Source organism: Tursiops truncatus, chromosome 3 (genome assembly GCF_011762595.2).
Source record: "Tursiops truncatus isolate mTurTru1 chromosome 3, mTurTru1.mat.Y, whole genome shotgun sequence".
NCBI classification, from domain to species: domain Eukaryota; kingdom Metazoa; phylum Chordata; class Mammalia; order Artiodactyla; family Delphinidae; genus Tursiops; species Tursiops truncatus.
Window position 1 is genome coordinate 114,843,266 of NC_047036.1, and position 24,627 is coordinate 114,867,892.

Below are 24,627 nucleotides of genomic sequence, written 5' to 3' on the forward strand. Positions count from 1 at the left end.
GAACAAAACAAATGAAAATCCCTGGTCTGAAGGATCTTATGTTGTAATGGGACACTTACTTAGTGCTTACCTTGTGCCAAGCAGAGGTCTGAGCACTTGTAGACATATCAACTCATTTAATCCTCATGACAGCATTTTGAGGTAGGTACTATTAACATCATTCCCATTTTATAGCTGAAGACAGAGGTGTAGAAACATCAAGTTGTACTTGTTACAAATCTGCGATGTGAACCCAGGCATTCTGGCTTCAGGGGCTAGGCTCTTATGTTATGCCACCACTGACTCTGGAAAAGTCCAATGGAACTACTTTCAAACTTATTGGCTTTGAAATTCTTGCCAAAACATGATGACCTTGTAAAGCTAACATAAAAGGCCACTTTCAGAACAGTATGTACTTAGAAGATTTACAAAAGAAACATTTTCTATTTTATGTTAATAGAAATTCAAAGACAAATCACTCTTTCAGTAGCCAAGTGAAATTCTAAATAGAAATGATAACCACATTTCATTCCAGCATGATTGTATAGACTATAACTTAAGTGAATATAGTGCCAGCTGGGAGCTTTAAGAAATTTATTTTTCTTCCTAAGTTTCTTATTTTTGGTTTACATATTCCTTGAAACAATCTGACAACTAGAATAATCACCTACGCTTTATTTTGTAGGTGACAACTAATAATTATAATACAGATGTTCCTCAACTTATAATGGGGTTACATCCCAATAAGTTGAAAATATTGTAAGTCAAAGATGCACTTAATACACCGAGCCTACCTAACATCACATCTTAGCCTAGCCTACCCTAAACATGCTCAGGACACAACATTAGCCTACAGTTGGGCAAAATCATCTAACACAAAGCCTATATCATAAAGTGTTGAATATCTCATGTAATGTATTGACTACCGTACTGAAAGTGAACAGAATGCTTGTATGGGTATAGAATGGTTGTAAGTTGTTTACCCTTGTGATCACATGGCTGACTTGGGGCTGTGGCTCACTGCCGCTGCTCAGCATCATGAGACGCGTTATCACTAGCCCTGGAAGAGACCAAAACTCAAAATTCAAGGTACAGTTTCTACTGAATGCATATCACTTTCACACCATAGTAAAATCGGAAAATCTTAAGTTGAACTAGTCAGGGATGTACATTGTACGCTGATACTCACTTATGTCACTGACAGAAGGATCTGTAAGAAAGAAGAGTCTGTATAGGAACTTGCTGGTTCCTGAGCCTTCAGATGCACTCTCTGTGGTGAGATTTGTTCTGCCCAAGCTCAGGGCAAGTTCCAAGAGAAAGTCTGGATGTCAGGGCAGCCTCGGCAAATTTCCAGATTGCTCCATCAGGTTTGGAGGGGCTCTTTGATATCGTCTTGTTAAGGTACCTTACTTTACCATTTCAGGAGGAAACTGAGGCTCAGAGGGGTATGAAATTAATGGCAGATACAAAGTTAGAGCCCAGGTGTCCTGATGGGATGATCAACTGTCCCAAATTTCCCAAAAATGTGGGACTTCCAGTGTTAAAATAGGGCAACTTGAGGGAGAAACAGAATGAATTGGTCACTCTGACTCTTAGTTCTGGTTATCCACTGCTTTTAAAAATATTTTCAGGATGCTGCATCATTCCCTGCTGGTCCCAAGCTCGGGAAGACCCTTTGTCTGTTTCCTTTGACTTCCCTTTAGAGTTTCATACAGAATTTTTAAGACTGTATCCTCCTGCCTATTGCCCATTTCTCTTCATCCCCTCTCTCTTGTTTTCTCTGGGCAAGTGGAGTTTGCGGGGCAAGCAGGGTGATAGTCATTTAGGAACTAAGAAGGAATGATTTCATCTCTAGAAATCTAAGAACACCTGAATGGTCCAAATGATACCCAGAGAATGAAGCAATATCCCTCACAACCCATGGAAGGTAAGAGCTGGCCTCTGTGTAGGTAGACAGCTCCTGAAAGGTGGGATTTCACAGCCAGGGATGGCTCTGACTGACCTCTCTCCACTAAACACCTCTTCTTCCTAATGACTCAAGCCAGTAATTCCATCATCAGACTTTCATTCCTGCAGCTTAAGCCAAACAAAGCCTTATTAAATGAATTCCCCTTGCAAAGGTTAATAAATCAGTGATCAATCTCTCCAAATGAACAACGTCCTCAGAAACTCTGACCACTTCTCTGTTTTCTAATGCACTCTTCCTGGTCTGCGTGTATACAGTTCAGGCTCACATGCTCATGAAGTTGTGGAAGACCCAGCCCTCCAACAGTCTGCATTTCCTCTGCATACACTCCCTTCTATGTCCCCCACAGGCTGGGGATGTCTCTCCATCCAGCTCCCATTATAGGGCCACATGAGAGCAGTGGCCCATAGGATAAAGTCTAAGCTCCTCTGCTTACTTGTGAAGACCTGTCTGATTTGCTAAAAAGGTATGCTCTAGAGGACAGGGCCTTGGTAAGGTAAGTAGTTTCATGGCTATATTCCCAGCACCTAATCTGGTGCCTGGTACACAGAGGTGCTCAAAAAATACTTATGTTGATCAACTAACTGATTCAACTCTTTCTACATGTATTTATCACCCCAGACTTCCTGGCTAGAACCCTTCACTCACAAACTTCAACTCCCCCCGAACTTGCACATACACTCAGGGGTCAGAATTGCCTGTTGCACCTTGGTTCTTGTACTGCTTACTCTGGAAGTCCCCTGCCTTCATCTCCATCCACCTAGTCTATCCATCTTTCAAGTCCTATTTCTGCCAGGAGCCTTCCTGAGTACTACACCCCATCATGATTCCTCCCATGCCACACAGCTACTACACTCATCATTCAACTGGCATTCCACCCCTCAACTTAAATTGTCCTGGTATTCCACACTGCCCTGGTACAGCAATCTTACTCTCTTCATCCCCTTGCTTCCTTTGTTGGTGTCGCTTTGCTGAGAATCTGTCTTTGGCCCTCTGCTCTCTTCTCTCAGTTTCCTCTCTCTGATGCCTCATACAATCTCACAGCTTCAACTATTTCCTCTCCACAGTAGAATCCCAAATCTAGACCTTCAAAATTCTGTCCTCTCTCCCCAGCTCCTGAGTCAAATTTCCAACTACCAATGAAACATTGGTAGTTGGAAATGGGCTCTGCTGCCATCACCTTTCTCACCAAATGAAGCCCTGACTTCCCAGGTGTTACTATCACCCTTCTCCCCAGTCACACAGGGTGGAAAATGCAGCCATTAGGGATGAGGGAGAAAGGTAAGTACTATCAACAACAATAACAAAATTAATCAATAGGCAATCTTAGAAATGGAGGGACTTCCCTGGTGGTCCAGTGATTAAGACTCCACACTCCCAATGCAGGGGGCCTGGGTTCGATCCCTGGTTGGGGAACTAGATACTGCATACTGCAACTAAGAGCCCACATGCCGCAACTAAATGTCCCACATGCCGCAACTAAAGATCCCACATGCCGCAACTAAAGATCCGCATGCCGCAATGAAGATCCTGCATGCCGCAGTTAAGACCCAGCACAGTCAAATAAATAAATAAATTTTTTTAAAGAATGGAAAATTTTATTTGAGCCATACTGAGGATTATAACCCAGGAGAGAGTCTCTCAGAGAGTTATGAGGATGGTTCCAAACAATAAGGGAGGAGGTCAGTACACATGCGACAGGCAAAAGTTACCTGTAATCAAGCACACATCTCTTGTAATTTCGACCAAGGTTTGGGAGGCATTTCATGATCAATTTGTCCCACGGCACTAGGAATGCTAGGCAAGGATTCCCAGGTCAGGCAAGGATTTCATTGACAGTCCATCCAACGTGCTATTACTGGACTAGGCCCTGTTAACAGTAACCAAAAGCCTCTGAACTGCCTATCTCACTAGTTTGTTATGGTCCAGGAAATGGTTCCCTCTTGTTGCTTCTTCACATATCTAGAGTTACACTATCACGCTCACTGATCTTATAGAACCATATATTTATAGTGGTCAATTGTTTGTAGTCACCTAATCATCATTAATTTCATCTGAGGCTCAGTCACACATTTGGTAATGCAAGAAACAATAATCTTATAAAATAGGCAGAATACAAGTAATATAGCTAGTAACATTAATAAGGTCATAAGTAGTATTTCAGCTAAGAACTTCCTTTAGGTGTGGCCCAGTATCTACCCAGGTCATCTGAACAGTCTCTGAACTGTTCTACCCTGAACAGTATCTACCCTGAACTGTTCTACCCTGAACAGTATCTACCCAGGTCATCTGCACCAATTGCTATCTTTAAGGGAAATGATATATTGGCATTGTACATAAAGATCCCTAAAGCTGTCTGCATGTACAAGACAAGTGGTAGGTCATCGTGACCCCTTCAAGAATTGAGAAAGGAATGTTACCTTCTAAGGAATTACATGGCTGGCACCAGAAGGAGAAAAATTGATCTTTACAGTTGAGTCAGTTGAATAGGCATTTCTGTCATTGGGGAGGTCTGGTTAACTCATAATGCAGATGTACAACACACACTGGAGGGGAAGCAGGAGGTCCAAAGGAGCAGGAAAAAATTTTATGTTTAAACTTTTCTTGTCTTGCCTTAAAATGTGAATTTTATTTCATCAATACAAAGACATAGTCAATTCTTCTTGAGAAGATCTCTCAATCTTTCTCCCCACCCGCCCCCAATTCATTGTCCACACAACAACCAGAGTAATCTTTTTAAAAAGTGAGTCAGATTCCCCTCACTCCCATACATACACTTAAAGTCCTGCATTGACTTCCCATTGCACCTAAAATAAAGGGTCCAGGTTATCTGGCTCCTGCTGCTCCCTTCACCCCTCAGCTTTCTCTCTCCTGGACTCCAACAAGATCTCAGAGCATGTGCCCTTGGGGGTCCTCTGCTGCTAGGGACTCTTCTCCCTCTACTCTCTGCATGGCTGACTTCTTGTCTTTAAAAACCTGCTGCAGGGGCTTCCCTGGTGGCGCAGTGGTTGAGAGTCCGCCTGCTGATGCAGGGGACACGGGTTCATGCCCCGGTCTGGGAAGATCCCACGTGCCGCAGAGCGGCTGGGCCCGTGGGCCATGGCCGCTGGGCCTGCGCGTCCAGAGCCTGTGCTCCGCAACGGGAGAGGCCACAGCGGTGAGAGGCCCGCGTACCACAAAAAAAAAACAACAACAAAAAAAAAACCTGCTGCAGGACTTCCCTGGTGGTCCAGTGGTTAAGACTCCACACTTCCACTGCAGGTGGTGCAGGCAGAAGTTCCACATGCCTCACGGTGCAGCCAAAATACATAAATAAATAAAAATCTGCTTCACTTTTAACCCAACCCCTAAGCGCTTTGAGAAATATCAGAGGGCTACTTATTGTCTCCCAAATACAAGGTTACACTTGCATTTGTGTCTGGAGACCTGTGTCCTCCTCTCTACCCACTTCCTGTTTGTCCTTCAAAGCTCTGCCAATATCACCTCCTCTTTGAGACCGAGCCCAGTGAAATCACTCCTGCCATGAATGCCACAGAATTTAGGGTCAGAGCCATCATTCAGTACTTATCAGATCCTCTCCTTATTTCAGTATTGTCAATTTTTTAAAATGTTTTATGCATATTGTTTTATTTTCCAGATATAAAGTTTCTTCTGAGAGCAAGGACCATTCTTTATATCCTGAATTGCAGCAAGCTCACTAGACCAATTTACATGTGTACAACCTTTTAAAATACCTTTTATTTATTTATTTATTTTAATAAATTTATGTATTTATTTTTGGCTGCATTAGGTCTTTGTTGCTGGGCGCGGGCTTCTCATTGCAGTGGCTTCTCTTGTTGCGGAGCACGGGCTCTAGGCACACGGGCTTCAGTAGTTGTGGTGCGTGGGCTTAGTAGTTGTGGCGCACAGGCTTAGTTGGTCTGCGGCATGTGGGATCTTCCCGGACCAGGGCTGGAACCCATGTCCCCTGCATTGGCAGGTGGATTTTTAACCACTGTGCCACCAGGGAAGTCCCTAAAATACCTTTTAAAAAGCTAATGAATATATTCTTAAAATTGTAATACTTTTTAATGATAATTCACATTTGAAAATCAAAACAATAGGGCTTCCCTGGTGGCGCAGTGGTTGAGAGTCCGCCTGCTGATGCAGGGGACACGGGTTCATGCTCTGATCTGGGAAGATCCCACGTGCCGCGGAGCGGCTGGGCCCGTGAGCCATGGCCACTGAGCCTGCGCGTCCGGAGCCTGTGCTCCACAACGGGAGAGGCCACAACAGTGAGAGGTCCGTGTACCACAAAAAAAAAAAAAAAAAATCAAAACAATATAAAAAGATCTGAAAAATCTTCCTTACATCTTGTTCACATCTATCCATATACTACCTATCTCATTTTTGAGTCTACAGGAAACAACTTTTATTAGTTTCTTATATATTATTCCTGTTTCTTTATGATAATGTGGAAAAATATTAATATATATTCTTCTTACTCCCTGTACTAATACAAAAGAGGCACACTCTCCACATGGCTATGTACCTCACTTTTTTCACTTAGCAGTGTATCCTGGAAGTCTCTCCAAAACAGTACACAGAGAGGAGATATTACTATTCTAAGGCTACAGAGTATACCATTGGGTGGATAGTTTATTTTACTCATTCCCTGTTACTGATTTGTTTCTATGTTTTGCTATTATAAATAATAGTCCAATGAATAATCTTGTACACGCATCATTTAATACTTCTGAAGTTGTGTCTGCAGATGGATTCCCAGAAGCAGAATTCTGGATCAAAGGGTAAATGCATCTATAATTTTTGCCAATATCTTCAGATTCCTTTCTCAAGGGTTATGGCATTTTGCATTCCCTTCAGCAACGCAAATGACTCTTACTATTTCTCCACAGCCATGCTAACATAGAATGTTATCAAACTCTTGGATTTTTGCTAGTCTGACTGGTGAACAATGGAGTAGTTTCTACCTGCATTCCTCTTATGATGACTGAGCTTGAGCATCTTTTCATAGTTTGAAGGGCCATGTTTGTTTCTTGGCCTATGAATGGTCTATCCATGTTCTTGGTCAATTTCTCTATTGAGTTATGATCTTTTCTCAGTTTCTAGGCTTACTCTATATTAGGTAGATTAATCTTTCTCTGTAATATTAATTGTTAATCTTTTCCCCCAATTTTTCATTTGTCTTTTAATTTTATTTACGGCATAATCAATTATTCTTGAGGAATAAGTAAATTACCAAAACTGAAGAAGTAGAAAACCTTTATAAGATCAATTACCATAGAAGAAACTAAGAGTTTTCAAATCTCTATATTATTTTTTTAATATTTATTTATTTATTTACTTGGCTGCATTGGGTCTTAGTTGTGGCATGTGGGATCTTTGTTGTGGCATGAGGGATCTTTTGTTGCAGTGTGCCAGCTTCTCTCTAGTTGTGGCGTGTGGGCTCTAGAGTGCATGGGCTCAGTAGATGTGGCGTGCAGGCTCTCTAATTGTGGTGCACGGGCTCTAGAGCGTGCGGGCTCAGTAGTTGCGGTGCACAGGCTTAGCTGTCCCCTGGCACGTGGGATCTTAGTTCCCCGACCAGGGATCGAACTTGCATCCCCTGTATTGGAAGGCAGATTCTTAACCACTGGACCATGAGGGAAGTCCCTCAAATCTCTATTTTAAAGAGGGTACCACGTTCAGAGAGTTTTACTGGTGAGTTCTATCAAACTTTCGTGGAACAAATAATCACTACATTATTATTAACTGTGGTTGAAAAAAACACATAATATCAAGGAAATGAGAAGACAAGTCACAGACTGGAAGAAATATTTGCAAAAGACAAACCCGATAAATGACTGTTATCCAAAATATACAAAGAACTCTTAAACTCAACAATGAGAAAACAAAAACCCAATTAAAACCTGGGCCAAAGACCTTAACAGACACCTCATTAAAGAAGATATACAGATGGCAAATAAACACATGAAAACATGCTCCACATCAATATGTTAACAGAGAATTGCAAATCAAAACAACAGTGAGGGGACTTCTTTGGTGGTCCAGTGGTTAGAATGGACCTTCTAATAACAATCTGCCTTCCAATGTGGGAGATGTGGGTTTGATCCCTGGGTGGGGAACTAAGATCCCACATGCCACCAAGGCAACTAAGCCTGCGTGCTCTAGAACCCACACGGCACAACTAGAGAGCCTGCGTGTCACAACTGCTGAGCCCACGCACCACAACTAGAGAGAATAGCCTGCACACCGCAATGAAAGATCCCGCATGCCTCATTGAATATCCCACATGCCACAACTAAGACCCGATGTAGCCAAATAAATAAATAAATAAATATTTTAAAAATAAATAAATAAAACAACAGTGAGGTACCACTACACATCTGTTAGAAGGGCCAAAATCCAAAACACTGACAACACCAAATACTGTCAAGGATGTGGAGCAACAGGAACTCTCATTCACTCCTGGAGGAAATGCAAAATGGTACAGCCACTTTAGAAGACAGTTCGGCTGTTTCTTACAAAACAGGCTGAATACCTATGTCCTCACAAAAATCTGGACTGCTTTATTCATAATTGCCAAAACTTGGAAGCAACCAAGATGTTCTTCAGCAGGTGAATGGATAAATTGTGGTATGTCCAGACAATGAAATATTATTCAGTGCTAAAAAGAAATGAGCTATCAAGCCATGAAAAGACATGGAGGAATATTCCTAAGTGAAAGAAGCCAATCTGAAAAGGCCACATGCTGTATGATTCCAACTACATGACATTCTGGAAAAGGCAAAACTATGGAGACAGTAAAAAGATCAGTGGTTGCCAGCATTGGGTGGGAGGGTCAGGAAGGAAGAAGGAGTGAAGAGGTGGAGCACAGAAGATTTTTAGGGCAGTGAAAATACTCCATATGATACCATAATGATGGATACATGTCATTATACATTTGTCCAAATACGTAGAATGTACATCAAGAGTGAACCCTAATGTAAACTATGGACTTTGAGTGATTATGATGGGTCAGTGTAGGTAGAAATGTACCATTCTGGTGAGTAATGCTGATAACAGGGGAGGTTACACATGTATGGGGACAGGGGGTATATGGGAAATCTCTGTACCTCCTTTTCAATTTTGTTGTAAACTTAAAACTGCTCTAAGAAAAAGCTTTATATATACACACACACACACACACACACATATACACACACAGAAATCAGATCGGGGTTGCCAGGAGTTGCGATGGGGGAGGGGTTGATTATAAAAGAGCACAAAAGAACTTGGGGTAATGAAAATGTTCTGTGTGTTGATTGTGGTGGTTACTACATAACTGTATATATTTGTCAAAATTTTTATATACTTAAAAAGGATAAAGTTTACTGTATGTAAGTTATGCCTCACTAAACCTTTAAACATTTCTAAGAATGTATATCTTTTCAAATTCATTCAACAAATATTTACTACATGTCAACTATGTGCCTGGTACTATTGTAGGCCCTGAGGATACAACAGTGACTAAAATTGACAAAATTCTGTTTTCATGGTGTTTATGTTCTGTTGGGAGAAACAGACAATAAACAAGATTAATATGTAAAATATCTAGCATGTTAGTGTTGGTAAGATTTGCTATCAGAGTAGATATGGGGTGTGAGGAAGAGGAGCCTAGAACTGCCCTTAACAATTGAAAGACAGAGTTGCCATTTATTGAGATGGGAAGACTGGTTAGAGGATCAGATTGAGAGTGAAGAGGAAGAGAATGGGAAGCTCTGTTTTGGACATGTCACATTTGAAATGCCTGCTAGATAGCCAATTAGGCCTTCCTGGAGGATGCCCAGCAGACAGCTGGATATACAAGTTTGGAGCATAGGTGAGGTCTGACTAAAGATATAATTTTGGAGTCTGGCAGGACATGCAGCAATCTCCCTCTCATTTTAGGAGGGCCATCCCAAGAATAGGGTTGGCTCTTAAAGGCACAAGAGGACAATTTAAGAAAAAAGATATAATTTTGGGATAGCCACCATATGGGAGTAAATACAGACCAAAAAATAGAAGATGTCTGAGGAATGAGCCTCAGTGCTCTCCAATATTAACAGGTCTGAGAATTGAAGAGGAACCAGCAGACTGAGACAGAGTGGCCAGAGGTAAAAGGGAAACCAATCATCTCTGGAGTCCTGGAAGCTGAAAGAAGTGAAGGTTACAAGATGGAGACTGAATGATCTACAACAACTCTGGATTCGGCAATGTGGAGATCACTGGTAATCTAAAGTAGTTTCAATGGAACAGTGAGCGTGAAAGAAAAAGTTAGAGAAGTTTGTAAACATTTAGAAAGAAGCACTGTTCACTATAATGTTAAAACTAAAATGTTAAATCTGCTCTTCCATTTTTTAATAGTTCCAAGTACTTAAGAATGGTCCTTTCATTATCTGTCCTGATTTTTCCTTGGTTTTATTTCCTGGGTTGGGCAGGGAGAGATCAAGTCAGCTGCTGGAAGACAGTCCCTGCTAAGCACTGGCAGAAATTGATCTTACTCAGACCATCCCAGTTGCATTTCACTTCCCCAATTTAAATTTTATTTTTAAGAAATCTGACATAAAACAACAAGTATGTGTATTCTAGTTAAACACTGCAGGTTGAATACATGCACTTATTGTCCCTTCCTCACAAAACAGTAAAGGGATTTTTTTTAAGCACAAAACTCCAAAGTCAAAGAGGAGCCAAAAGTAGAGGGAAAACAAAATTTGGAAAGGTGGAAAGCAACTGAATTTACAAGTCTTGAGAAACCAGGAAAAAAAAGTCTTGAGAAACATTTTTTTATTGCGATCATGAAACAAGAACAAAGAATATGAGAAAACTCTTATTTTCTCCTAGAAAATAAAACAACGAAAAAAATGGAAAACAGGAAAGAAGAGATAAAATGAGAGGATCAGTCCAGGAGGCTCAATAACTCCGCCTCCCCAAACACACACACACAAAAATAATTGTAGAAAAAGAAAACATAGAAAATGAAAGAAATTATCAAAGAAATAATATAAGAAAGTTTACCAGTCCAAAAAGACATGTTTACAGATTGAAAGAGTTCATGAGTACTAAACACGAAAAATGAAAAAGTTCTACACCAATGCCACATCATTGCGAAACTTCAGTGTGCTGGGGATAAAGAAAAGTTTCTAAAAGCTTCTAAGGAGGGTGGGGAGAAGAAGAACAGGTAACCTACAAAAGACTAGCATTCAATACAGCATAAGATTTCTCAACAGCAACCTTGGAAACTAGAAGACATTGGAACACTTACCTCAACATTCTTTAGGAAAATTATTTCCAATCTACAATTCTATACCTTACCAAAAGAGTAATTTAAAAATTTTAAATATCAATCAAGTGAGAGTAGAATAAAACATTGGATATGTGAGGTCTCAAAAAATTTGCTTCCTATGCACCCTTTCTCAGGAAGCTACTGAAATGTTATCTACCAAAATGAGGGAGTAAACTGAGATAAAAAGACATAAGATTTAAGAAACAGGATGTGCAACAAAGTGGAGAAGCAAAGTGAACCCTCATGCTGATGGTGAAAGAAGACACTAGGATGACAGCTATGCAGTATGCAGAGAAGTAACTAGGCCAGATTGGAGCAAGTCTGAGAGTTAAATGAGAGGTCTTTTGGGTAAGGGCAGAATTTACATAGAAAACTAAGCAAACAAAAACAGATAATTATTAATTCCAGGGAAAACAAAAAGACATGTAGGGAAAGAAAAGTAAGCCTGATTTATTACATGACTGTCCTCTAAATAGTATACATGATCATAATGTAAACATTCAATATTGACCTAAGTAAATTTAACTATAAGAGGAGATGGAAAGATGAGAAAGATGCATTTGTATTTGGTAAATGGGAAAAGAAAAGAAAGGCCAATCCTCATCATCCATGGTGGGAAGTCAACAAATAATACCTAAAATTGAAAAAAAAAAACAATAAATAGGACACGAATAGGCTTTTTAGAAACATGGAGATAACACTAATAGCAGCAGATAAAAGAATTGAAAGTTGCTGCTTCTTGAGAGGACGGTGTGGGTGTAGTTGAGGCTGCTGTTTTTCCTAACAAACCTTATAGACTACTTACTCATATTAACATGCTTAATTTTTTATTTAATATAAAAATTAAGAGAAAACAAGTTAGATTAATATGTAGTATCACAGAAAGGGGTCCATGATATAAAAGTTTAAAAACAAAATTGAGGAATAACAACACAATTCTATTTTTTAAATTATGTATGTATTTACCAACATTTGTACATGCAAAGAATCCACACTAAACTGTTCATAATGGTTACTCACAGGGAGTGGGATGGGGGAGACTCTCTTTTTTTTTTGAGACTCTCATTTTTTACTTTACATATTTCCATTTTGTTTACTTTTTGGTAACAATTATTAATCATTTACATATTTTTAATGTATATTTGTTCATGTGTGTATATCAAATATAATGTTGTTTGCTTGATAACTTTTTCAATTATGCTTTATATCCACAAGCACACTGCAAGTTTTTTAAGGACCAATGTCATCTTAGAAGCTTTAATGTATATGCATCGCATTGCCAACCACTGGTTTGGCTACCCATTGGGCAGGTGCTCAATGAAGGCTGAAATTTGCAATACTGAATCCCACATCAGAGCAACAAAGAGCGTGTTGTACCATTCATCGCCACCAGATGGCAGGTCTCTATCAGAAGTCCTTGTCTATGGAGATTTACTCATTATCCTTACTCCCCCTCCAACTTTTCCAGAGTACTTTATCTCACTGTATTGTTATAAATTATTTAAGCTTTTCTCTCTCAGACCAGACTAAGAGCTCCTCCAGGATAAAAACAAATAATGATAATTCATCTTAGACCCATAAGTGTTGAATACTAGCCTGAACTAAGTAGGTAAATATTTTTAGAATAAATAAGTGGATAGATGGATGCATATTTCTCTGAAAACTAATAAAATTCCACAATCATCTCCGTACTTTCTTCAACAACAATCAATCAAGAAACATTAACTTGGAACTTCTGTGTTCTATCTAATGTCCAGAGATGGGAGTTTTGAACAGTGAGAGAATAAAAAATATAATAAAGGGGTTTTAGCCAACTGAAATCTCTCCTTGGATGAGCCCCTCCAACTCCAAACCTTTCTAGGCTAATGATGATGCAGCTTCTGCCACCTGGGCACCTCAGCTGATGGGAGAATATGCTGCTATCCTTGGAGAGATTCCTGTGTGGTTGGGATTGACAAGGGCAAGCCCTAAGGAGCTTCCCAACTGATGAAGGAAATATACCTTCAAGCAAGAAACAGCTAGTCATGGCTTGCAGATTTATCCCCTCTAATGTACCCCAGGCCTCACAGGCCCATGTGTTCCAGGAACTGCTCCAATTTTCCACACAGGAAGGCCTATTTTCTTCCCCACACTTGGAAACATAGATCTCAAAGGGAAAATTGAAGTATTCTCCTCTTCCTTCCCTGGGTATATTGTTGAGGAACTTTGCAAGTCATTGAGGCTAAATTGGGGGTCAAAGGGAGGGTCAGGGGCTCAAGCAGCTGTGGCATTTGGACTGGGAGTCACCAGGGGGTGGGAAGAGACAAGCTTCCAAGGAGGAGGGGTGGAGACCAGAGATTAAAAATTCCTGAGCTCTGCTCAGTGTCACTGCTCAGAAGAATATGCATGGAGGCTCATTCTCTCTACCCCCCATCTCCACCCCTTATCTAATTAGCAGAGGAGTGTTAAAAGTCAGAAATCCTATCTCTTTCTCTTCTGGCATTCTCCAGCCATCTCCATCCTCTCTCCACCCTCTCACTCAACTCCCACACCCCCCAACTTGCTCCATAGTCTAAGCAGCCCCTCTAGTCTCAGAGCCCTGAAAAAGGAGCCTGGAAAAGAAATGTGGAGGAATCAGGGATCTGGGGAGTTTAGTGAGAATGCACATCTGGAAGAAGCATTAGCTTAGGATGCACACCACCATTACCGCAGAGTGACCAACCATCCTGGTTTGCCCAAGACTGTTCTGGTTTAAGCACTGAAAGTCCCATACCACGGGAAACACCTCAGTCCTGGGCAAACCAGGATGGTAGCATCAAGGCTCTCTTGGCCCCAACTCACTGTAACACTAAGTAAATCCTCTCTCTCTGGGCCTCAGTTATATCCTTGTAAAAATGGGAGCCTCTAGCTTAGACACTCTATGCCACTATAAATGGCCTCTAGATTTCCTGAAGCTGGGCACAGCAAGGGTGACTCTGGCTTACTCCTCACTGATTACTGCCCCCAGTGTTCCCCTAAGACTCCTGGTATCTCAACATCCTGGAACATGAGGTGGAAGGGGCCTTCAGGATTAGCCCGTCCTACTCCTCTCTAGCTCTATGAATACCATTCCAGTGGAATACAGTGCATTTATTCATTGCATTCCATCTACCACTCGATGCCCTACATTATAGTTAGATACAGACCTTATCTCCTTTTTACTAGATACTAAGCTCCTTGAGGGCAGGTAGCAAGACTTTGGCTCAGCAAAGGTTAAAGCCTTGCACATAACTGGAACAAACAAATATTTGGTGTTAAATTCTACAGAGAAATCTTTTGCACTTTACCTCCCAGTGGCCTAGAGGGAGGATACAGGGATCCAGCAGTGTGGTGGGAGGCAGCTTGTCCAGTCTCAGAGAACCTATTGTGAAATTTTTAGGAATTTTGCAAACTGGTTGTTAAACACAGCTGTTATTAAAATTAAATTATATAAACTTACAATTAAACTTATAAATAAATTAATTATATTAAAAACAAAGGGGAAAATAAAAAGGAATTCCCTGATGTGCAGTGGTTAGGACTCAGTGCTCTCACTGCCGGGGCCTGGGGTTCGATCCTTGGTCAGGGAACTAAAATCCCATAAGCTGCATGACACGGCCAAACAAAAACAAAGATAAGTAGTCAAAATTTATCACTTCCTTATTATTTTACTAGATTTTACTATTATCTATACCCTTAAGGTTAATTACATCTATCATACCTACGATAAAAATACTGTATAATGATGTGCCACTATTTGTCTCTTCCCAAGTCCACACTGGTAGTTTGAAATCAGCCATGGTGGAAGTATTTACACCATGCAAATCAGCAAACACTACCAATCATGTCTCCTATCACACTGAAACTGGTTGTTGAATATCTACCAGCACACCACTAGCTCAGATATACTACTATTCTGTCTGTCTGGTCATAGGCCCACTCTGCTCCACTATTGTCATCTACTCTGGTCTTCAGTTCCTGATTTCCATTCCCAAAAGAGAGAAACCAACAGTTGAAAGAGTTGAATCGTCACTTAAAAACTAATGAGATAGGGACTTCCCTGGTGGCATGGTGGTTAAGAATCTGCCTGCCAATGCAGGGGACACAGGTTCTAAGCCCTGGCCTGGGAAGATCCCACATGCCCTGGCAACGAACAGTGGCTTCTGCTCGCCACAGCTAGAGAGAGCCCGCATGCAGCAGGGAAGGCCCAACACAGCCATAAATAAATAAATAAATAAATAAAAACTAATGAGATAATAGAGCTGAGGTTAAGGAAATGGATGCACAAGCTGGCTATAAATGATGTGTAAACTTCAGTGTGGAGCACCAATCTCTGGCTCTTCTCTCCCTCCAGGAGACCCTCTACCACAATGAATGACTATCATCAGTCCAGCACCACGGTCTTATGTAGACAGAGTCCCAAAGCACTCTGAAGAAGCCATTGGTTGCCCTCCAGGTATCCATCTCACAGGCTTATCCAGATGGCCAACTGAAGGATTTAAAGATACATAAGATTTCCATGCTGACAGCTGGAGAAGACAAGACTTTCCCATCTCTGGCCTACAATCACCTCTGGGGTTAATAAATTTTGTAAATCATAAAATTAGGATTATAGCATGTAAGAGAGCTGGTAGAATCCTTAGAGGTTATTCAACACTCAACATCTTCCCAACTCTCTCATTTTTCAAATGAAGTAATTGAGTCCACATGACAGTAAATAGCTTGCCCAGGGTCACATAATAAATTAATGGCCAACATCCAAGGCTCCTAATACCTGGAGCAGAGGCCTTTCTTTAACATCCTAAATTCCTTTTAGAGAATTTATATGATCTTTAGAGAATGTGAGCAGGAGCAAGCACAAAGTTTACATGCAAAAAGCTCACCACCTTCCCCTCTCCTTCCTAGAAAATTAAAGAATGCTTTTATAGAGTACCAACTAAATGCCAAGTGCTATGGGGAGCACAGAAGAATAAGACCCAGTCACTCATACACAGGAAGTGAATGTGGGATCACTCCTAAAACTCTTTCAAGGGGTGTGGGAGATTCCTTGGGTCTAATGTGACCCCTGTTCTGAACACACAGTCAGTGGCATGGAAATCAACCCTGCTGTCTTAAGAAGTGAAAATTAAACAATAGATTTTTTTAAAGTATCATTCAGTTACAATATTAAATCAGTTTCAGGTGTAAATATTAGATTCTTGATTGGGAAAAGTAGGAAAGAGAGAAAAGGCCACTGAGGCAAAACTCAGTGTGCTTTTCCCAAGTAACTCAGTGTGGGACACCTCTCTTCCCCAAGGAGAGAATCCCACAAGCAAGGAAAGGAAGAGAGCTTGCTGGGCTGAGAGCCAGAGCTTTAGTCCATTAAGGACATTTTGCATTTGAGACATTCATACCCATCCTCCTAGAAAAATGAAACAGAAAAAAAGACACAGAATAGGAGCCCAAATTTCTTATTAGATTTCAACATATCTAAAATCACTCTGTCAAACTGCTATAAAAATTTCTAAACATTTTCATTTCTGTACTTATCTTCTCACATAAAGATAATAGTTTGCAGGCTGACACTAATCCCAGCCCACACTTTGAGTTCACTGCTCTAAAAAGGCCTGGGGAACTCCTTGGCCCCTGGAACTCCTTTGGTGGGGGGATTTCTGAGCTCCCTTTCTCATCTAAATCCAGTCCAGGGTGCTGTGAAGTGATCTGGATTGTGGTCACAGAGTAATGAGTTAGGACTGTAACTTCCTGTTTGTACTTCCTTCTGCATCTCTTTAGCCTGCCTTCCCCAGCCTTAGAAAAGAGTTTCACCAACCAAGGAAGGTCTCCACCCCTTCATTGCAGTCCCCGACCCTACCTAATATTGTTTCGGGTTCTTCCTAGGGGCCACAAGTTCTTTTATTCATTCATTCCTTCACTCATTTGTTCATTCATCCAGGCATCTTCTTCAGCACTAAGAATACAAAGTGAATCTTAAAGACAGATTCCTGCCTAAGGAGCTTATGTCCTAGCAACAAAGTGCTATCAGAAAGAAAGGCATCAGTCTTCTGAAATATAGCCCTGGGTGGCCCAAAGGTTGATTCTCACATATACAAGCAGTTAACAAACTAGAGCTCTAACAAATATAAAATGGTAGACCTACTAGGAATGAAGGAAATTTACCAGAACTTACTTTGGTAGAATATGGTAGAAGGGACTGTTGAGAGGTGGCCTCTGAAGTGTGTCTGCTCCAGGGTCCCACGTGACTTTACAGTCACCAAGGGAGGAGGTAGGAATGGTGCACTTGGTTGCTTGGGTAAAATGAGTAGGAGAGGGCCCCAAGTAGAGTTCCTCTATAATTATTAACACCTTGAGGAGGAAGGCAGGGTAAGGAGTGGGGTCTTATTAACGGGTGAGGACACCGTAACTTTGAGGGATAGATGACCTATCTTTAGAATTAGCAGAGCTAGGAAACTTGCTTGCTCTGGGCTACAAGATTCTGAAAAATGAGCCCTCAAGCAGGAAGAGACAAAAGTCTGACTTATAGAGGGTAGAAACCTCCTGGGTAGGGAAAGGCCTCAGCCCATCTGTCAGCCTGGGAGGGAAGAAGGGCTGGCAGGGCGGGGCAGGGCGGGGCTTCCCTTGGAGGCTTTGGGCTGAGTCCCTCCTCCCTGGTCCCCCATTGGGTCAGTGGCTCCTACAGCCCTGCCAGTGAGGGACAAATGAGAAGAGCTGTTGATTTTTTCCCCCTTGGCCATTCAGCATTTCCCTACATAAATACTGAGAAAGATCCTGCCTTCTCCTCACTTCTCTGGACTTGGCCCTGGGCTAGACTTGGTCCCCTGGGGGTGGGAAGGGCCATGGGGGACTTGTTTATGCTCAGGGTGGCTGTGGGCATATGCTATGCAACCTTCAGTGCCTCTGCCTGGTAAGTCCTTCCCTCTCCCTCCCCCCCACCCCCCCTCCTCACCAAGGAAGCTTCTACTACCTCATCCCCATTCACCATTACCTCACTTTTTCTCTTTTTGGTAGGTCAGTGAACAATTTCCTGATAACAGGTCCCAAGGTAGGATGATCTTCTGCTCCTGTTTTTACCCATCCAGGTTCCTAAGGGAACTCTTTTGGGGAAGGAAAAGAGGGGAAGGGAGATAGTGCCAGAAGTCACCCACCCAGAGGAACCTATGATTGATTATTCCCTAATGGAGAGCTAACCCATTTGAGTCTTGCTTGCACCCTCTGACCCAGATGACCTGACTAGAGCCAGGGTTGAAGCTCACATCCTTTCCCCTCTGCCAGGCCTATCTGACCTACACCACCAGTGTGGCCCTGGGTGCCCAGAGTGGCATTGAGGAGTGTAAGTTCCAATTTGCTTGGGAACGCTGGAACTGCCCTGAAAATGCTCTCCAGCTTTCCACTCACAACAGGCTGAGAAGTGGTAAGTTTGTGCACCTGTACAAAGGGGTGTATGTCCATGAAGTTGGGCTTGAAGTATATATGTATGTGTAACATGTATGTGTACAGTGCAATGAAAAATTTAGCAGTGATCTGCCACTTCCTTGTTGTGTGACCTCAAGTGAGTTACTTCCTCTCTCAACCTCAGTGTTGTCATTTGGGTCAATAAGGTCAGCTGTTTAGCTCACCAGGAGTGTTGTGAGGGTTGAATGAGGTGAATACAAAGGTATCTCTATAGAAATGTAATTACTCTATTTTTTAATGCATGTCTGTATTTGTGTTTGTACACACTTATCTTGTACTGATTTGCATGAAACAAAAATGGGGAAAGGGCTCTGTGTTTGCAGCCCCTGAGAGAGTTTCAACTGTCATAAAATCCCAACAACAGAGAAACAGAGATCACACATTGAGCTATGCTTCAACTTGAGTGTGTGTGTGTGTGTGTGTGTGTGTGTGTGTGTGTGTGTGAGCAGTTGTTTGTAACTATGTATAGTAGTTTGCATGAAAGTTGTTTATGTAGAAACTATTAATGAAGAGTTGCCTGAGAAAAGCTAGGGGGAAGGGAGTAAAGAAGATAGGAAAAAAAGTATCTTCCTGTGGGGTATACAAATAGGATGAGAAGTAAAATGGGACAACGTTTATAAAGAGTTAGGAAGATACAAGCTCAGTAAGTGGTAGGTATTATCATGATGACTATTACATGGCTCCAACTCCATGTCAGAGAGAAGAAAATACCCTTCTCTCTTTCATGAGCCAGCCTCATAGCTCTGAGTCCTCACTGCCTAAGGACAAGAAGCAATGGCTAATGAACAGAGGCCTAGGCTGGATATCAGGGGGATAGTGTCCTGGTCCCAACACCATAACTGGTGAGGAGAGTGGCCTTGGTCTCATCACTTTATCTCTGGGTTTTACTTTCCCCATCTGTAGCATGGGGATGCTCATTCCTGCCTGGATGAAGTAAGGATGCTGGAAAGGCATGCACTGTTCTCTCAAGTAGAAGAGCATTCTCTTAATAAACCCAAAGAGGGAGGGGGACAGGAGAGAGAAATGAAATGGCATTTCTTTTCCAAAAACTCTTCTTTGGGTCATCAGGGTCCTAGTTTCCAGCCCCCTCTTTCTTTCCAAAGCCACCAGGGAGACTTCCTTCATTCATGCTATCAGCTCTGCTGGAGTCATGTACACCATCACCAAGAACTGTAGCATGGGCGATTTTGAAAACTGTGGCTGTGATGAGTCAAAAAATGGAAAAACAGGTAAGTTGTGCTCTCTGATGGGGGTGGGAAGAGGTGAAGGGTATAGAGCTGAGCGTAGGCTAAACTCTTCCAGGGAAAGGCTGAGGGACACAGCTTCTTCAAACCCCTAGACTCTAGCAGCAGCTTCATTGGTGGGAGCTCCTAGATCTAGACCCTCCTAAGAACTGAGCTGGATCCATGATTCTAGGACCAGCAAGTAGCACCAAGCTCTAAAGCCAACAAGGCATCTAGGAAGGAGGAGGCCAAAGAGAGTTTAAAGCTAACCCTTTTATTTCAGGCTTAGAATGACTTGTGCATAATCCAGAGCTACCCAATTATCTGCAGACAGCCTAAGAGACTTGGATTTGTCACTAATGAGGGAGGAGGTGGCTCTAACAAGACTACTGTAGCATAATGGTACAGAATTCTAGAATGTTTGAACTGCAGTGAACATTTGAGATCCTCTAGGCCAGCCCCAGCGTGCCTACCTTTACTTTGGGTATAGAGTTGAACTGTCTAGAGTTGGGGAGTACCTGAAGGGTGGGCAGTTGGCTTTGGGAATAGGACTCCCCCCGACCCCCACCAAAAATACCTCCATTTCCCTGTTTCACCTTTTTCCTTTTTCTTTGGCCGCCCTGCGTGGTTTGCAGGATCTTAGTTCCCTGACCAGGGATTGAACCCCGGCCTTGGCACTGAGAGTGCGGAGTCCTAACCACTGGACTACCAGGGAATTCCCTCCCTGTCTCACCGTTAGCTATAGCTTTACACACTTCTAGGACTCTTGGGGATGGTCTATGTCAGCTAAAATGACCTTGACTCTTCTCCAGGGACTTAGCAGGAAGCTATACACAGAACTTATTCTTTCCTTATGCGTAGGAGGCCATGGCTGGATCTGGGGAGGCTGCAGCGACAATGTAGAGTTTGGGGAAAGAATCTCCAAACTCTTCGTGGACAGTCTGGAGAAGGGGAAGGATGCCAGAGCCCTGATGAATCTTCATAACAACAGGGCAGGCAGGCTGGTACGTATAAGAGTTGACCAATGAGCCAACAGGCTCAGTATTTACAAAAGCCTCACATCCATACAGACCTTCACAACTTACCAAGAGCTGTCTCATACATGTTTCATCCTCACACCACCCAGCAGGACTGGGATAGCTACCCCCATTCTCTGGATGACAAAGCCAGTTAAGGCAGAGCCGTGGCTTGGCCAAGGCAATACATCTAATAAGTATCAGAACCAGACAATGAACACAGATCTTTTAGCCTAGTCCTTTTATCACTAAACCTTATATGCTAGCTCCTTCTACAGGCAGGTTTCTGAGAACACAGAACAAAGGCCTTGCTTTCATGACTTAAAATTTCAACCATTTCAACTGCATTTCTAGGAAATTAACAGGGGTTTATCATACAACCTATGTCCTAATGTCTTTCTGGGCTTGGAGGGGTTGGGACTGATCTAAGCTTCTCTGGAAGGTCTAATCTCCCCCAAGACTTTTGGTGGGGTAGCAATCCTTGGAGTGTTCTGAACTGAAATCTGGAGTCTAGTTGTATTAGAAGCTAAGAGCATAGAAATTTCCCTTTGAACCTATACCTAGATGTCCTGGTTGCCCATGGCAAAGGGAAGAGGTTTTCAAGGCAATTACAACCATGGGTAATCGCCTTGGGGGTAGGGGTTCAGAGCTTCCTTCCCTCTGGGAGAGGGCCCAAAAGACAAATCCAAATACCCACAAATACTCTAGCCCCCAGCTTCAACACAATAACAGTGCCAATGATCATGTTTTTCATTTTTAATTTACAAATTACTTTCTTGATCATTCTTATTCTTATGGGCAGAAAAAGAAACAAGCTCACAAGTGATGAAGTTAGGCCTTCAGCCTAGGTTACCTGACTTCAGTAACCTCCTCAACACTTGCCTCACTTCTTCCATAAGAATCACTCAGGGGAATGTTAAAATCACCAATACCATGGCCTTTAAACCTCTGAACTTCCTAATTGAGAAGATATGAGGTAGGGCCCAGATCTTCTTATGGGCCTCCCTCATAATTCTAATGTACTCTAAAGTTAAGAAGCACAAATCTAAAATATTCCATTAATTGCTAGCCTTTGGTCTTCTCTACTCAGAGCCAATCTCCTTTTGTCCTCCCTCTCTCTTTCTCTCTCTGTGAAGGCAGTGAGAGCCACCATGAAAAGGACTTGCAAATGTCATGGCATCTCGGGGAGCTGTAGCATCCAGACATGCTGGCTGCAGCTGGCTAACTTCCGGGAGATGGGCAACTACCTAAAGGCCAAGTATGACCAGGCACTGAAAATTGAGATGGATAAGCGGCGGCTAAGGGCTGGGAACAGTGCCGAGGGCCACTGGGCACCCACTGAGGCCTTCCTTCCTAGTGCAGAAGCTGAGCTGATCTTTTTAGAGGAATCGCCTGATTACTGTACACGCAATTCCAGCTTGGGCATCTATGGCACAGAGGGTCGCGAGTGTCTGCAGAACAGCCACAATACATCCAGGTGGGAGCAATGCAGCTGCGGGCGCTTGTGTACAGAGTGTGGCCTGCAGGTGGAAGAGAAGAGAACTGAGGCTATAAGCAGCTGTAACTGCAAATTCCAGTGGTGCTGCACGGTCAAGTGTGACCAGTGTAGGCATGTGGTGAGCAAGTACTACTGCACGCGCTCCCCAGGCAGTGCTTGGTCCCAGGGCAAGGGCAGCACACGATAGCACCCCACAGGAACTTACTTGCTCAGTTGCATGACAATGGAGGGGGGACACAGCTTTTCTCTGGGAGAGAAGAGATAAGAAAAACAATTGGAAAGTCACAGGGTTGATCTGTAGTCCTCTTGATATCTGCTGTACATGGGAAAATGGAGGCCTAAGATTATACAGCATGTTCTTGACAGAGCTGAAATGGGAATCTGGGCCTCCTAACTTGGGTAGACCCCGTTTCATCTTTCCTACAAGTTACTTCCTGGTCTTTCTGCCTGTAATTTTGCAGTTTGCTAAAGGGGGAGTTTTGGTTTGGGGTCCATATCCAAAAAGACCTTCAAAGTACTTGCCCCTGGAGTTTCAGACCATGTCCAACCCAGCTGTATGGCTGAGAATCAGAGAATGGAAGCCAAAAATGAGAGTTCTGTCCAGAGTCCTGAAGAAGCAACCTTCCCCTACTCTGGCAAGCTCCAGAAAGACCAACTACAAGTTCATACAGATAAGTGGGGCAGAGGCTACATACCTGCCTAGAGGGAGGTATATACGGTGTTGGGTTTTTTACCTCAATATGCACTTTTGAAAAGTTCACCCCACCCAACCCTGGGGAAACCAGTACCCAATATAACCTGATGACTTTTCCAGCTCAGAAACTATCTCTGGAGCCATGGAGAAGGGATGGTTACAGTAAGTGGACAGATGACTACAACTTACCTGCTCAAGGCCCCCCAAGAGGGATTTTCCCCCAAAGAGCTGTAGAACAACTCTCTTTTGTTATTTTCCCAGATTGGGAACTCATCTTCATTCTGCAATAAATGCTTCTAGAATATATATTTAATTGAGACCTTTTATTTCTCTCCTTGGAAACCTTAGAATCAGAAAGGGAATGAGAAACCCTGCTTCTATATCCCAATTATACACAAGGCTAAAAGGAGAAACTGGAAATATCCAAGCCCCTTGATATCAGTGTTTGACAGATAATAAAATTGAGACCCAAGAACTGGCCTATAGGAAAAGAATCCAGATTTCTGAATTTGGAAAGTATTATTTTAATGCAACCTAAGCAACTTGAGGAACAAGCAAGCCCTTCGAACTTGAATCATATTCAAAGTGTGTTTGCTCTCTTAACTTGGGCTTCCTGGGGTGTCTGTACACCAAGGACCTGGGCCCCAAGGCAAGAGACTAGGAAAGTTGTGGATTCTACCTTCCTCATTTACACTTCTACATCTTCTACTGGTAAGCTTTGGCGGAGGAGTAGTTTCCATAAAGAGAGCCCTAGGGGCTCAACCACTGGTCTCCTAAATCTGAGCATCCTGGCCTTTGGAGTCTCCCCTCTCTGCAAAGGTCAAGCACCCTGCAGGGGGGACGTATTTCAAATATGTTGAATAAACAAGTAAAATGACTGGTCACCAAGAGTGGGGAAACATTCTTAGCTTAATGTTTTAAATTAAAAAACAATTTAAACGTTCAACATCAGGGCAAACTAGTTAAGTCATGGCTATACAATGGAATATTAGCCATTAAAATAATATTCTGAAAAATATTTAGTAACATGAAAAACATGCATGATATAATTAAGTGAATAAAGTAAATTACAAAACAGCATGTTCAGGATGAACCCAATTTTGTTTTAAAAATAGGAAAATATTAGCTATCATGTAATACCAAAGTAGAGTGGTTTGTTTTCCTTTTTGTGTTTTTCTGTATTTTTATATTTGTCTACAATAAACAAATATTTTTGTCATCAAAAAAATTAATAGTAAGTTATTTTTTTAATGTCAGCAGGGAATAACCAATCCATTTTTTTGTTTGAGTGAAAAAAAGGTGAAATGTTCATTAAGGAAGTTGGCATCTCAGGAGGAAACATAAGCAGGTGCCTTGAAAGTCTACCCTGGTATCTATTACTTCTGTGCATTTAAAACTACCACAGATGCCAGAAGCCAGAGATAAAGAGAAATCCATAAAAATGCAGCCTATGTCAAGGAAATGGAAGATTTCCTCTACCTCCCTCCTTCTAAGGAAGGTT

General features: G+C 42.2%; 1 protein-coding gene, 1 long non-coding RNA gene and 1 other non-coding gene across 4 annotated transcripts; 2 read left to right on the plus strand and 1 right to left on the minus strand.

Moving 5' to 3' along the window:
* Positions 1-94: 94 nt before the first annotated feature.
* LOC109548234 (uncharacterized) lies at positions 95-17,671 on the minus strand. Its single transcript, XR_002174272.2, has 3 exons — positions 17,413-17,671; positions 963-1,039; positions 95-284 (listed from the first exon to the last, which is right to left on the minus strand). It is a non-coding gene; the product is annotated as an uncharacterized lncRNA (long non-coding RNA).
* LOC117312025 (small Cajal body-specific RNA 11) lies at positions 9,809-9,924 on the plus strand. The gene has a single exon (XR_004526203.1).
* Positions 17,672-17,969: 298 nt separating the features above from the next.
* WNT8A (Wnt family member 8A) lies at positions 17,970-24,347 on the plus strand. Of its 2 annotated transcripts, XM_004325149.4 has the most exons (6): positions 17,970-18,147; positions 18,252-18,285; positions 18,516-18,654; positions 19,799-19,924; positions 20,780-20,922; positions 22,071-24,347. In XM_004325149.4, exons 1-6 carry the CDS (start codon positions 18,080-18,082, stop codon positions 22,617-22,619), a joined length of 1,059 nt encoding a protein of 352 aa, XP_004325197.3. In that variant the 5' UTR covers positions 17,970-18,079; the 3' UTR covers positions 22,620-24,347. The 2 variants fall into 2 exon arrangements, with proteins under 2 accessions (XP_004325197.3, XP_073658028.1); XM_073801927.1 differs by having other exon boundaries at positions 18,103-18,285.
* The last annotated feature ends 280 nt before the right edge of the window (positions 24,348-24,627 follow it).

What these genes read in the sequence shown, in the direction of transcription:
- WNT8A (XM_073801927.1), top strand. Translation starts at nt 18,118, where the DNA reads ATGCTATGCAACCTTCAGTGCCTCTGCCTGGTAAGTCCTTCCCTCTCC. An exon ending in TCCTGATAACAGGTCCCAAG is followed by an intron (nt 18,286 to 18,515) that starts GTAGGATGATCT and finishes CCCCTCTGCCAG; the next exon opens with GCCTATCTGACCTACACCAC. An exon ending in ACAACAGGGCAGGCAGGCTG is followed by an intron (nt 20,923 to 22,070) that starts GTACGTATAAGA and finishes CTCTCTGTGAAG; the next exon opens with GCAGTGAGAGCCACCATGAA.